Source organism: Salmo trutta, chromosome 6 (assembly GCF_901001165.1).
Source record: "Salmo trutta chromosome 6, fSalTru1.1, whole genome shotgun sequence".
In the NCBI taxonomy this organism is placed as follows: domain Eukaryota; kingdom Metazoa; phylum Chordata; class Actinopteri; order Salmoniformes; family Salmonidae; genus Salmo; species Salmo trutta.
Window position 1 is genome coordinate 41,978,546 of NC_042962.1, and position 15,238 is coordinate 41,993,783.

Here is a 15,238-nt window from a genome sequence, read left to right on the forward strand (position 1 = left end):
CAACGCCTAACCCTAATATTAGTTTACATCATATGATAAATTAATCTGATACCCGACTCTGCAGCCGATGACGTGACACACAACCATTGGTTGATGCAATGCGTGTCTGCAGTGTAGTCGGCCTGGAACTTGACAAGCTCCTTGGAGCACCATGGCTCTTTACCCAAAGGCTAGCAGATGGCGATATTGAGTCGTTTCATCTTACCTTCCAAACGCATTGTATGCAGCCGGCAATACACTCGTGTCACTCGTGGACCGCTTCATACCTCAAACATTCTCCATTCAGGCTGCAATGGTGTCAATTTCCTCCTTAACTATAATTAATGGTGAGAAGGCAACAAAAATGCCAAGGAATGGTAGTCCCGGATGTTGTGTATCGTGTTCAGCCAATCAGGATGCAGCAGTCTGTTTACCTCTGGCTGAACGCAGGGAGCAACATCATGAAGTAGCATTAGCCACTCTAGCATGATTGTGGAAAATGGTATTTCATAAAGTATGCATATTTTCCCCACTTTCTCACCATTAAATATAGTTAAGGAGGAAATTGACACCTTTGCAGCCTGAATAGAGAATGTTTTAGGTACAAACCGGTCCATGGGGGATACGCAGTTTCTCTGGACCCCAGTAAGCTTAGTTTATTTTTTTCAAGGTCTGACCCACTGGGCACAGACATCAATCATTTCATTTAAATTACGTGGAAACAAAGTTGAACCAGTTCAACCAGTGTGCCCAGTAGGGAGGCACTTTTTCAGTCACATTACTGAAGCCCAAGAAACAAACACTTAGCTTCCTAGTACATATGGAAATGAAAAAGGTTTCTGAATGACTTTTAGGAGGGTTACTGTCAACATGATATATAAAATAAAAATAGACCGATGTCAGGCACATGGTCCCTCAGTGCTCGTGGGCCCCCTGCCTTACGGGGGCTGCGGGGTGTCTGGCTGCATACAACGCATTTGGACGGTAAAATGATTCAATATCACCATCTGCCCAGCCTTTGGGCTTCATGGCTCGCTGGTCTCGGACACCAATCAAAGACAGTGAGGTATCAAAGGAAGCATATCATTTATTAGTAAATGGAAATGTCATCCTTTCCAAGCCACATTTGCACTGCACAGAAACAAAGCCTTACAGAATGTGCCCCAGGTCAAGTAAACTGCTCAGAACATTGTGGATAGAAATGTAATGAATAGAGCTGACGTGTAATTTTACAAGATGGAAAATCATATCTGCTCTACAAAATGCATTTTTATGATAATTACATATTGTATAACATTGCACACCTGAACAGACCACATAATTCTGGAAACTTAAGTTTACTTGCAGGGAATTGCTCTTGTAAACAGTTGGAAATGCTGTTTGATTGTCTAGCATAGTTGGTAATGCATTCACAGAAATGATTCAGTGTTTGAGGTCTATGCTGTATGTACTCTTATTTATTGGCCAATAAGAAACAACTTTTTGTTTCCACTTGGAAAACACAAATGTTTTCCTTTGCATGACTTAATGAACACGACCCAGGAATATATATTTTTTTAAGTTACTGCAAAATAGTTCATTTGAGCACCTACGCAACTTAGGGCTGGATTAAATGCATATCGCCGAAGTTCAGCTATATAGTATGCTTGAAATGTGAAGGTAATTTCCCATTGGGCCGACATACTGTATGCAGCAGCGTTTACCGTGAATGCAGTCTCAGCTAACACGGAACATTGCCTTTAAAATGTCAGTCAGTCTACAATGTGGAACTTCAGCGCTACGGATTGTATCTAACCCTCAAACGATTTGGATTGTAAACTTTGCACAATGTGGTTCAGTGGTCTGTGTAAAGCCTATGCAAATCTAATCAAAAACAATCAACTGTCAGTAAAACGTTTCAGCAGAAAGACAGACTACTCCTGTTTGCTAACACAGACGAGGTGTGTAGTTTTGTGCGAATGTAAATATTGCAACTGTAATGCCTGTAGTGTAAACAATGTACATTTCTATAGAACACACATGACAGACCCGTTTGTCACAGAAAAAGGTTTATTGGAAAATAAAGTTATATCCCACTTATTCGTCAAACTGAAAACAAAATATTTATTTTTTTGTACAGTCATAATTTAGTCCCAGAACAATCGTTGCTTTAGCTTTTCCATGATAGCTTAAAACAAGGTTGAGATTGAGAAAAAAAAATTATCATAATGGATATGTATGAATGCAAATGCAGATTTGACAACGGAGACATTTCGATGTTGGGTTAAAGAGACTTAAGGAAATCTTCTCATGCCCATAACACATCGTTTTAGGACAAACCAATTTAAAATAGACAATTATAGAGGCTATTTATATTGGTTCTCAAGATCCCTCATTTATAAATAACCAATGAAAGTAAGGAAATAGTTGACAACATACTCTAAATAAGTCTGACTAATAAGTCTGACTAATACAATTAGAACAAGGCCACTGCCACAAAGAAGCAGATGCTTTCATATGCTATATTTTACCCCACTAAAAGCCTTCAGTAAACATGTCCACAATAGCATTAAGAGACATTTGTTTTAACCATCACCACTAAGTCCAACACATACAATTACTGTTTACCTTTACAGTTAATGTTATAAGAAACATTATCCATCTAGCAAACTATGTGAACTCAACTAACAATTTTCTCTGGCACTAGGTCTGGTAGATCTATTGGGCAGATACGATAAGCGGAGTCTAGTAATAACCATCAAAAGGCACGTCATGTACTTTTTATAACGGTAGCTTGGCTGCAGATCGTATTCACAAACTTAATAAAAACTGATCTGGACAGTACGGGGAAAAAAGCAAGGCATAAAACGTAAGTGACCATCTAAAAGACAACGTATCTATATTTACAAATGTGCAAATGGTTTGCATTAAGATCTGAAAATAAAAACGTCACGAGGTTCTTGCTGGCATTTACAATAAAAAATTAAAAGTGTGCGCTGCTTTTGTCAATGTAATCATCACCCCGAAAGCACAGTGATGAGAAGAGAGACGGACTGGACAGTAGTGACAGGCAACACATTTCATCAGTGTCTAAGTGGACGGTCTCAAGGTGTGTCTGAATGACACCCTATTCCATATATAGTGTACTACTTTTGACCAGTTTCTAAGTTTTTACATGGCCTTTTGCAGCCATGTTTCCAAAGCATTTGGATATCATCTTTGTAATTACTCATTCTCTCTCATCACTGTTGCTGGAGGGTGGAAACAGATTGGACAAACAACTCCCGTCTCATCCATCCACTTGAATGTACACGTTATATTATTTTTCGATAAATAAAATTACCCTCTGTAAAAAGAACTTTTCTATAAATAAAAAGAAACAATTCAGCAAACAGAGAAAGATCTGTATACAAAATAAATAAAAAAAACGTAAAACCCATATGAAGACTATACAGTATTAGTAATATATTTTGTTTAACTTCAGTAAATAGGTTAAAGTAGTGCATTATTTCCATTCACAACAAGGATTACTAATTGAAACTTTTATTGACGCTTAAAAAAAAAGAAATTGGCAGGCAAATTAGGATCCTAAACGATCTCCAAATGAAGTAAACTAAAGTTGCAGGTGTATGTGTGTTGCTCTGTCAAGAGCTAGAACTTACAGTACCGCCATAGAAATGACGTTTGTATGTGATCTTTCGGTCTAGTGTATACATAAATACTTAAATATCTAGAATACAAATATTCATGATCACTATATATCTTAAATAATTTAGAATATTTTTCAGATAAATCTATTGTGGTCAAGGCAAGATTGATGTTTGATCTGCCTGGGTGACCTTCCCCACTACATCTCTGATGGTGTTCTACTGTTTACAGAACACTACCACACTATATAACCTGTGTCACACAGACTCCCTGTCAAGTAGCTATTGCATGTGACTGATCTGACCTCCTGATAATCATTTCTTGAAACATTTGATTGAAATTGATTCATTAAAAATTATGATTTTCATTGGCTACTGGCAATTATTTTGCACACACCTCTTTTCCCCAGCACATCCCAACTGGTCAGTCAGGCGTGTGTGGCGGTGAATGTGTGCGAGCTGAAAACTCAGCCTCTAGTCTGTACATTGGGAACATGAGGGTCAATCTACCATGCAGGGCTACAGAGGAGCTATGGTGTACTGTGTGTATGTGAGCTGTAGTTGGGAATGACCACGAGGGACAATGCCTCAGGATTAAAAGTGATTTGCGATTTGGAACATTTAAAAATCAACATTATATCTACATCTGACCACTCCCCTGTCTAGACGCAACTATGGGGAGCGGTACAGTTACAGTGTAAAACTGGCTCTGATTCTTCTTCACACTAGCATTTCTTTTGGTGAACTTTCCCCTAGGTACAGATCTAGGATCAGCTTCCATTCCCCCAATCATGACCTTAACCGTAAATAAGGGAAAAGAAAAACTGACCATAGATCAGGATCTATGGGCAACTTTTCATTGGCACATACCATTCAGAATACATGCCCTGTGCATTGCTTCATCCTAAGTAGTATGCTAGTGTGGACATTGAGCCTTATTGGCTGGGACAACCGCTTATGGGTCTCCAGTGCAAACCTACATAGCCAAAAGAGTTCAAAGATAGAAGGGGACAGGGGGCAGAAAGGAAAGCATGCCGAGTGTGGCGACACACCAGCTCGTTGGTCCCACGATGCGACTACAAGCTTGGAGAGAGTGGGTGGATTCACTGGGCCACCGACTGCAGTACCACCCACTGCCACACAGCCTAGGGGCAGTAAGGAGCTCTGTTGCCATGCGCTCCGCCTCAAATATACAGCGACTCCCATTTATTCAAGTAATTCAGGCCGATCCTGTACCCTCCTTTCCCCGTGCCTTACTGAAAACTGTTTAATTGACATTCCTAGTTCCCAGAGTATGTCTATAGCTCACTGGCCTCTCTGTCCACCGTTTGAATTTCCAGTTTTCTGCCGATTCTGTGTCTGTCTGAAAGAGCTGATCAAAATGCCTTAAAAAGGTCAAAGTTCAGGCGATTAAAAACAGACATAAATAATACAAATGTCTCATGGTTGTCTAATCCCCAGGCTGCTCTTCCTCCAGAGGACTGGCTGTGGAAGGAGTTAGGCTGCAGGACTGCAGATGTGGAGCTAGGGGGAGGAGTCAAGCCGTCTTAGAGGTCCCCAACCCCCCATTTCCCTACAGCGCTCTGGAAGGGTACGGGGTCCAATCCACTCCAGTTCGATCCTCTCCACACACCCAGACAGACAGGGGCTATAGGCAGCCTTTGCACAGCGCCACCTGGCCCTTCATGTAGTCCCGGCAGGGGCAGACGCGTTTGAGGGAGGGGTGGGCGCCGGCACAGCTGAACAGCAGCAGGTCCGACTGGAAGACGCAGTGGTGACGTGTGTCGCTGTACGCAGGCACCACCGTGTCGCCCGACGACTCCACCGTCTGGCAGTCCATGCCAAACCTGAGACAGAAAATGGTAAATATGAAATTCTACTTTATTGTCCACACAGGGAAATTAATTATGCTGCCGGGAGTACATAAGACACAATACACAGAACAAAGACACACAAGTAAAAATGTATCTGTACATAAACATCTGGGATATCAGTCTGGACAGACAGATTGAGCATCACTGTCTGCTACGATGCACTGCAGCTCAAAGAGAAAATTCCTTTACTTGAACCCCATTTAAAAAAAATATTGAACCTTTATTTAACTAGGCAAGTCAGTTAAGAACAAATTCTTATTTACATTGACGGCCTACCCCGGCCAATCCCGGACAACGCTGGGCCAATTGTGCACCCCCCTATGGGACTCCCAATCACGGCCGGGTGTGATACAGCCTGGATTCAGCCATTACATTGAGTCCTGACGTCTCAATAACCACTCACTGCTGACACTGACGACTGAGTTTAATTTGAAATTGCTTAAGTTGACATTTGACAACTGCAATAAATGACATTTCCCTCTGAGATCTATCATTTTGTCTCTGAAACTTTAAAAGGGAATAACTTGTGTGACCTCCAGTGATCCAAATTCAGCACAGCAAAAGACCAGTATTGAATGTATATTTATGCTATACTGCCATCTGTTGGGTAGAAAGCAAAATGCATGTGTCAGATGTGCATTTGTGTGTGTGCGAGTGCACGAGTGTGCATACAGGTTAAGGTGTACTGTATGTGCACACACTAACCGGGCCAGGTCCTTGTCCTTGTTGAGGTGCTGGAAGAAGGAGGGCTCGCAGATGAGCTGCTCCTCCTGACACACCTGCTTACAGGAGCTCCCCGGCTCAGCCAGCTTCACCTGCAGAGCACTGAGGGGAGGCCACATCACCTGGCCATGGCAGAAATCCTAGAGAGAAAAGGAGAGACAGAGGAAAGGGTGAATGGGAGTGGGGGAGAGAAAGGGGGAGATGGGAAAGAGGGAAGGGTAACAGGAGGGAAAGAGAGCGAGAGAGACAGGGAGGGAAGAAAGAAGGGACAGGGAGATAGAACACTGGAGAGTTATATTAAAGTAATTTCACATTCAGTATTGAATAGTCAAAATACAAGAATGAGTGAATGAAACGCGGAACAGTTGCATAAAAAAATGACAACAGCTCATATTGTGATTGCACTGTAGACATTGCTGTAGCAATATCCATCTATAGGACAAATGGCACACTATTGACAGCTTGTTTGTTCACAGTGTGTAAAGTGACATTTCTCCCGAGACATATTTCCCCAGGGCTGGCATAGGACCCTTTTGGCAAATGACAAGTGTGCATAGGGACGTCTCTTCATGCAGACAGGCTCAATCAAATGTATTTTATAAAGCCCTTTTTACATCAGCAGTTCTCGCAAAGTGCAGCAAAACAGATGCAGAGGGATGGAGACACCGAGAGAGCAACGGACACAGAGCCAAGTCTGTCACGACTCGAACTTTTAAAACTCTGCAAAAAGATACATTCAGAACCCAATCTGTCCACAGCCGATGAAGAGAGAAGCAGCTGCATGCTGTCGTCAGTAGCTACAAAGTCAACACCAAGATAAGAACCTCATAGAAAGATGATATACCCTACAAGACAGAAATGTTATATGCATGGGCATGACAAATAGAGAGGAGGCCAGCTGGGCTCTAACATGAAACAGGACGGCGTTCCTTTTTTCAGTGAAAATGCACTGTAGAATATTTCAGAGGCTCTTATACCCTTTTCACACTAAGATACTTTCTTTCAATATTGTCCATTTTAGTAAGCCTCAGGGCGTTAAAAGGGAGCCAAGCTGGCCCGTTAACATATCTTCAAATCAAATGTTATTTGTCACATACACATGGTTAGCAGATGTTAATGCGAGTGTAGCGAAATGCTTGTGCTTCTAGTTCCGACCATGCACTAATATCTAACAAGTAATCTAACCTAACAATTTCACAACAACTACCTTATACACACAAGTGTAAAGGAATGAATAAGAATATGTACATAAAAATATATGAATGAGTGATGGCCGAACGGCATAGGCAAGATGCAGTAGATGGTATAGAGTACAGTATATACATATGAGATGAGTAATGTAGGGTATGTAAACATTATATAAAAGTGTCATTGTTTAAAGTGGCTAGTGGTACATTTATTACATCAATTTTTCATTTATTAAAGTGGTTAGAGTTGAGTCAGTATGTTGGCAGCAGCCACTCAATGTTAGTGATGGCTGTTTAACAGTCTGATGGCCTTGAGATAGAAGCTGTTTTTCAGTCTCTCGGTCCCCGCTTTGATGCACCTGTACTGACCTCGCCTTCTGGATGATAGCGGGGTGAACAGGCAGTGGCTCGGGTGGTTGTTGTCCTTGATGATCTTTTTGGCCTTCCTGTGACATCGGGTGGTGTAGGTGTCCTGGAGGGCAGGTAGTTTGCCCCCGGTGATGCATTGTGCAGATCTCACTACCCTCTGGAGAGCCTTACGTTGTGGGCGGAGCAGTTGCCGTACCAGGCGGTGATACAGCCTGACAGGATGCTCTCAATTGTGCATCTGTAAAAGTGTGAGTGTTTGTGTTTGTGAGTGTTTTTGGTGACAAGCCGAATTTCTTCAGCCTCCTGAGGTTGAAGGGGCGCTGCTGCGCCTTCACTACGCTGTCTGTGTGGGTGGACCATTTCAGTTTGTCCGTGATGTGTACGCCAGGGAACTTAAAACTTTCCACCCTCTCCACTACTGTCCCGTTGATGTGGATAGGGGGCTGCTCCCTCTGCTGTTTCCTGAAGTCCACGATCATCTCCTTTGTTTTGTTGACATTGAGTGTGAGGTTATTTTCTGACGGGCCCTCACCTCCTCCCTGTAGGCTGTCTCGTCGTTGTTGGTAATCAAGCCTACCACTGTAGTGTCGCCTGCAAACTTGATGATTGAGTTGGAGGCGTGCATGGCCACGCAGTCATGGGTGAACAGGGAGTACAGGAGAGGGCTGAGAACACACCCTTGTGGAGCCCCAGTGTTGAGGATCAGCGGGGTGGAGATGTTGTTACCTACCCTCACCACCTGGGGCTGGCCCGTCAGGGAGTCCAGGACCCAGTTGCACAAGGAGGGGTCGAGACCCAGGGTCTCGAGTTTAATGACGAGTTTGGAGGGTACTATGATGTTAAATGCTGAGCTGTAGTCGATGAACAGCATTCTTACATAGGTATTCCTCTTGTCCAGATGAGTTAGGGCAGCGTGCAGTGTGATTGCGTCGTCTGTGGACCTATTGGGGCGATAAGCAAATTGGAGTTGGTCTTGGGTGTCAGGTAGGGTGGAGGTGATATGGTCCTTGACTTGTCTCTCAAAGCACTTCATGATGACGGAAGTGAGTGCTACGGGGCGGTAGTCATTTAGCTCAGTTACCTTAGCTTTCTTGGGAACAGGAACAATGGTGGCCCTCTTGAAGCATGTGGGAACAGCAGACTGGGATAAGGATTGATTGAATATGTTCGTAAACACACCTGCCAGCTGGTCTGCGCATGCTCTGAGGATGCATCTGGGGATGCCGTCTAGGCCTGCAGCCCTGCGAGGGTTAACTTGTTTAAATGTTTTACTCACGTTGGCTGCAGTGAAGGAGAGCCCGCATGTTTTGGTAGCGGGCCGTGTCAGTGGCACTATATTGTCCTCAAAGCGAGCAAAGAAGTTGTTTAGTTTGTCTGGGAGCAAGACATCGTGGTCCGCGACGGGGCTGGTTTTTCTTTTTGTAGTCTGTGATTGACTGTAGACCCTGCCACATACCTCTCGTGTCTGAGCCGTTGAATTGCGACTCTACTTTGTCTCTATACTGACTCTTAGCTTGTTTGATTGCCTTGCGGAGGGAATAGCTACACTGTTTGTATTCGGTCATGTTTCCGGTCACCTTGCCCTGATTAAAAGCAGTGGTTCGAGGTTTCAGTTTTGCGCGAATGTTGCCATCAATCCACGGTTTCTGGTTGGGGAATGTTTTAATAGACGCTGTGGGTACAACATCACCAATGCACTTGCTAATAAACTCGCTCACCGAATCAGCGTATTCATCAATGTTGTTGTTCGACGCTATGCGGAACATATCCCAGTCCACGTGATCGAAGCAATCTTCAAGCGTGGAATCCGATTGGTCGGACCAGCGTTGAACAGACCTGAGCACGGTGCTTCTTGTTTTAGTTTCTGTCTATAGGCTGGGAGCAACAAAATGGAGTCGGGATCAGCTTTTCCGAAAGGAGGGCGGGGGAGGTCCTTATATGCGTCGCGGAAGTTAGAATAACAATGATCCATGGTTTTGCCAGCCCGGGTCTTGCAATCGATATGCTGATAAAATTTAGGGAGCCTTGTTTTCAGATTAGCCTTGTTAAAATCCCCAGCTACAATAAATGCAGCCTCAGGATATGTGGTTTCAAGTTTACATAGAGTCAAATGAAGTTTGTTCAGGGGTGTCGATGTGTCTGCTTGGGGGGGAATATACACGACTGTGATTATGATCGAAGAGAATTCTCTTGATAGATAATGCGGTCGGCATTTGATTGCGAGTAATTCTAAGTCAGGTGAACAAAAGGACTTGAGTTCCTGTATGTTGTTATGATCACACCACATTTCGTTAATCATAAGGCATACACCCCCGCCCTTCTTCTTACCAGAGAGATGCTTGTTTCTGTCGCGATGCGTGAGGAAACCAGGTGGCTGTACCAACTCCGATAGGTGGTCTCGAGTGAGCCATGTTTCCGTGAAACAAAGAACGTTAGTGTCTCTGATGTCTCTCTGGAAGGCAACCCTTGCTCTAATTTCGTCTACCTTGTTGTCAAGAGACTGGACATTGGCGAGTAGTATGCTCGGGAGCGGTGCGCGATGTGCCCGTCTATGGAGCCTGACCAGAAGACTGCTCCGTCTGCCCCTTCTGCGGCGCCGTTGTTTTGGGTCGCCGGCTGGGATCCGATGCATTTTCCTGGGTGGTAGACCAAACAGAGGATCCGCTTCGGGAAAGTCGTATTCCTGGTCGTAATGTTGGTGAGTTGACGTTGCTCTTATATCCAATAGTTCCTCCCGACTGTATGTAATAAAACCTAAGATTTCCTGGGGTAACAATGTAAGAAATAGGGACGCGAAGCGAGGCGGCCATCTCTGTCGGCGCCTGTAATCAAGAAGCGTCTCGGAGTAGGAATACTGATCTTGGATCAGGTCACCCCTCTTATTTATGACGACGTAAAACATCAAACTGATCCTAGCACTCCAACTCTGAGATACTTTGTTAATATGGGCCCTGGCGCCAGTCTGCCTAAGCAAATCAGAAAGGCATAGTTAGCTAGCCTTTCCCTGCCTAAACCATGATAGAAATAAGCAGTGTAACAAAACTATGCTGATCTTGTTCCTGAACTGTACTTACTGGAAAGCAAGCCAAAAAAATGACAGTTGGGGGTCGGCACAATTGTGTGAAAAGGCTCTGACTGCTGTACCGGAGAATGGAGAGGACAGTTATAGTACCTGATTCTCAATGAAGGCGTTGACTCTTTGCAGCATCCCCTCACAGGTGAACTCATAGGGCAGGTAGGGCTCGATCTGAGGTTTGAAAACACAGAGTCAGGCTAGAGCTGGACATAAAGCACTTATAGGCTGTAGAATGTCAGTCAGCTTGCTTAGAGTACATGCATGTGTCTGCTTCAGATGTGCCTATAGTGGGACAGGTACTGTAGTGGGTCAGTGAGAAAAGGAAAGGGGCTGAAGAGAGAGAGAGAGTGCAAGTGTGTGTACAGTATGTGTGTGCGCGCGTCAGAACTCTCCAACCCTGACCGAGGCCGTCTAGACGGACACATTCCTGAAATATATATACACACACAACTACCTAGAGTAGCGCAGAGGATATCAGCGAGAACTCAACACACACTATAGTCATTACGTTCTGTAGTCAACAGAGCAAAACTCACTGAGACAAACTACTGAGCTGCATCCTTGTTCCATCGAAACAACTTCAGATAAGGTGCTGTGAAACTCTGTAATTGGTCAACTAACCTTTGAGATCAATTTGTGATTGGTGGAATAACATTCTACGTTCTCAGCCATAGAGAGCAGAGACAGAGGGTGCATGGTAAATGCCACCCTATTCCCTACATGATGCACTACTTTTGACCAGAACCTGAGCCCATAGGGCCCTGGTCAAAAGTAGTGCACTATAAAAGGGAACAGGGTGCCATCCAGAGAGAGAAAATGAAGCTGAGGGCTTTTGGTCTGGACACCATATGAGACACAGAAACCATATGAGACACGGTAGCCTACTCTAATGAACAAACCCATTGTTCGGGCACCCCTGCAGAAGAACACGAGGTCAGTGTCCCCAATGGCACTGCATTCCCTAATCCTTATATAGCACACTACTTTTGATCAGAGCCCATAGAGGAGTGCACTATATAGGGAATAGGGTGCCATTGGGGACACACCCACGAGGTCTGCTTTCCCCTGGACTTAAATATGCACGGGACCAGTGAGGGAAGAGAGAAAGAAAAGCTCTCACTTTGCTATTCTCAATTCATCTCTCTGTGAATTCATGTTATTCTTCTATTCTAACCAGGCCCCCTTGCAATTTGTGATCACGCTCTCTGCTTCCCTGACTGGTACAATCGTTTGTGTATCCGAGGCTTTAGGAAATGAGACTGGGAGAGTTTTCATTTCAGACTGTGCTAAAAGAATAGAAAGGAGATAATGCGAGCAGGGAAACATGTATTATGCTTGTGCGTGTGTGTGTTTTAAGGGTACCTTCTGACTGAGGATTGAGCGGATGGCTCTCTCCACCTCTGCAGGGTTGTCGATGTTCACCGTCCACACGTGGGGCTGGCCAATATACACCTCAGCATATGGGTGCTGGGAGGTCAACTGCATGGGAACACATTTTTATTGAATTTCTTCAACTGTCATAAAAATACTTTTGGCAAGCTGAAGAAAGCACTAATTTTATATATATATATATATGGACTGTCTATTTATTAGCTGACTAGCTAATTCATCCAATGTGACTTCAGTATTGTCTGAGGTTGATGATTGATAGTGCACAATAATCTCTGGATAAGAGCATCTGCCAAACCTGCTAAATTATAAATATTCACGTTTATATTTGAGACATTTAGCAGGTTTGGCAAATGCTCTTATCCAGAGATTATTGTGCACTATCAATCATTGGCTAAAAACAGGATCAAACACACGACACAGTAGTTCACTTCAATAGGAGAGCATTGAAGTCAAGTCACATCACAAGAAGAACTATCGTGCACACACGCTCAACAAACTAGACCCTATCCTTCAACAAACACCAGACTGACTTATTACGGAGGACCTGTCATGAATAAAAGAAAGGAGAGGTAGCAGCACAGAAGGGAATAGAGGACTAGGTTGTCTCTCTCCCTCACACACACATGCTTTGACTGGGGTCCCTGGGCAGAGTGGCGCCTCTCACCTCTCTCAGGGTGGGCTTGCCCTTGAAGAAGTCTGTGTTCTTGCTGCTCTTGGGAGGGGTGAACTTGGGGTTGAGGAAGGCACAGCCATTGGCTATGGCCTCTAGAGGGGCGGGGCCTTCGTAGGGGAAGGACAGGCCAACAAACAGCTGTGGAGAAAAAGGGCATTACATTTACATTGACATTTAGCAGATACTATTGTCCAGAGCAACTTACAATCAATGCGTTCAACTAAGTTAAGTAGGAAACAACAACTACATATCACAGTTATTGCAAGACCCCATCAGCAGAATCAGTGCCAGGAAGAAAAAACTATTGCAGGTGTGAGTGCGAGAAATATTTTCCTCTTCTGAGAAATAAGAGGAGACACCTCTTACTTCCTGGAATTCCCCCAGCCTTGTCTTTGTTTCCTCTGCACCAGCAGCAGACGGCTTTTATTGTTTTTTAACCATTCCTAAGTGTTCTGCTATAAAACTGGGTCGTAAAAGAGGGCTTCTCCTGTCTTGCTTTTGTGTGGTCTGTCTGTGTGTGTGTGTGTGTGTGTGTGTGTGTGTGTGTGTGTGTGTGTGTGTCGGCCCAAGGAGGGGCTAACGAGGAGTTCACACACATGGTAGAATGAAAACGTACACACACAGACAAACAATGACCAGAGGAGGAATTAAGGGGTGTGGGTGTTGTTAGGGTTGGTCTCTGGATATGAGACTGCTGACCTGTTTTTACTTGGGGAAAAAACATATTCATGCCAGGGACAAAATGTTAGTGACTGAATTAGTCAGTGGTGATTGTTAATTATTAAATAAATAAATAAATAAATTATATATATATATATATATATATATATATATATATATATATAGTAGCAATAAAGATTTGTATTAAAAAAGCGGAATATTGGCATAGCCAGACTCTGTAAATAAGTGTGTAATGTTTTATGTACTTAACATTGAAGCCATCTCGTTCAAGCACTACTTGGCACTGATACAAGTACAGCAGCTACAGCACTTGTATTACTCGTACTACTCGCACTTCTCGTGAAAAATAACGCTCATCGCACAAATATGGTCCTGTCATTGGAGAGAAGAGGCCATGCCAATCACCCCAACAAAGACTCCACACACATACACAGAGGATAATAGAAAACCCATTGAGCTGGATGACCAAAGCAAATATCTGAGAGGCTCTTCTAACATGCTGGAACCAGAGGTGACTAGCCCGTGAAGCGTGCCACAATAATGTGTTTGTCTGAGGCCCCATTAGTAAAAAGAGAGCCATTGGAGCTGGGGTTGTTATAGCGGAGGGCCGGCGACGGCCACAATGGCTGGTCTGTGAGTCGGCGAGGGCCAGATCCCACCGGGTCAGTGCTGGCCCTGCCTGGGGAGACAGAGGGTCTCTTCAGTTCGGCCCACTGTTGGCAACACTGCTGTACATGGACTCTCCCATACCATCCCTTCTCTTCAGCCTAAACCCATATCATCCTTTTCCTCAGCCACTGTACCTCACTACTCCCCTTAAGAGTGAGGTTTTGTTCCAGCCCTGCAGTAATACATCTACTTCATCTAATTATGGTCCAGTGTGAAATCCTTATCATGATTATTTAAAAATCAGGTGTGTTAGTGACGAGCTGGAGCAAAAGCCCGCAGTCCCAGGAGAGTAGCTCCCCGGAACCGGAGTTGGAGAACCCCAATGTAAACACTGAACAGCAGTGGGACAGACAGTAGATAGTATTGACTGCAGCTTTCAGCATTTTGTCAACAGGTGGCAGCAGAGGCTGACTGGTGGTGCTTCCTCCCAGGCAAGACTGTAGCCCAGTGGCCCACAGGCCTGACAAACATCTGCTATTTATAGAGCAAACTCCTCTCAGACAGTGTAGTGTAGCATAGCACAGCATAGAATTGCACAGCATACAAAAGCATAGCGTAGCATATGCTAAATGGATATTGTGAGAAGGAATCTATAAAGGGGGTGGTGAGAAGTTGAGAGGCAACCAGGCTCAGATATCACTTAGAAAAAGGTAGCTAGCGATGTGAAAGGGAAAAGTAGTGAATACAGTGACCTTCAATGAAATACTGTACTTGAACAACTTCAGAAGAAGAATGTGGTCATATGCCAGTATAAAGAAGGCCGAGACCTAGGAGAGAAAAGCCAGTGATCCAGCACTAAATACTGCAGACTAATGTATTACATTGGACTGTTATTTCCACAGAAGGGCACTTTTGCAATAGCATGGTTCTGGAGTGAAGTTTCCCCTAATAACAGAATATATGCTTGCAAGCATGTTACTGTACTATGCTGTGCACTGGACAAATAAACTCTGATTTGATTTTGTTCTAGGGTCAGCTTACCCTCCCTG

At 44.0% G+C, this 15,238-nt stretch overlaps 1 protein-coding gene across 1 annotated transcript in view; it reads right to left on the minus strand.

Annotated features, from left to right (window-relative positions):
- Positions 1 to 2,010: 2,010 nt before the first annotated feature.
- The window catches only part of LOC115195944 (alpha-1,6-mannosylglycoprotein 6-beta-N-acetylglucosaminyltransferase A), a 117,941-nt gene continuing 104,713 nt past the window's right edge, over positions 2,011 to 15,238 (minus strand). The window contains exons 13-17 of the mRNA XM_029756299.1: positions 12,891 to 13,037; positions 12,197 to 12,313; positions 10,931 to 11,005; positions 6,185 to 6,342; positions 2,011 to 5,452 (exon numbers count right to left, since the gene is read on the minus strand). Coding sequence (XP_029612159.1) covers positions 5,254 to 5,452; positions 6,185 to 6,342; positions 10,931 to 11,005; positions 12,197 to 12,313; positions 12,891 to 13,037 — 696 coding nt within the window. The 3' untranslated portion in view covers positions 2,011 to 5,253. The remainder of the gene's footprint in view (positions 5,453 to 6,184; positions 6,343 to 10,930; positions 11,006 to 12,196; positions 12,314 to 12,890; positions 13,038 to 15,238) is intronic.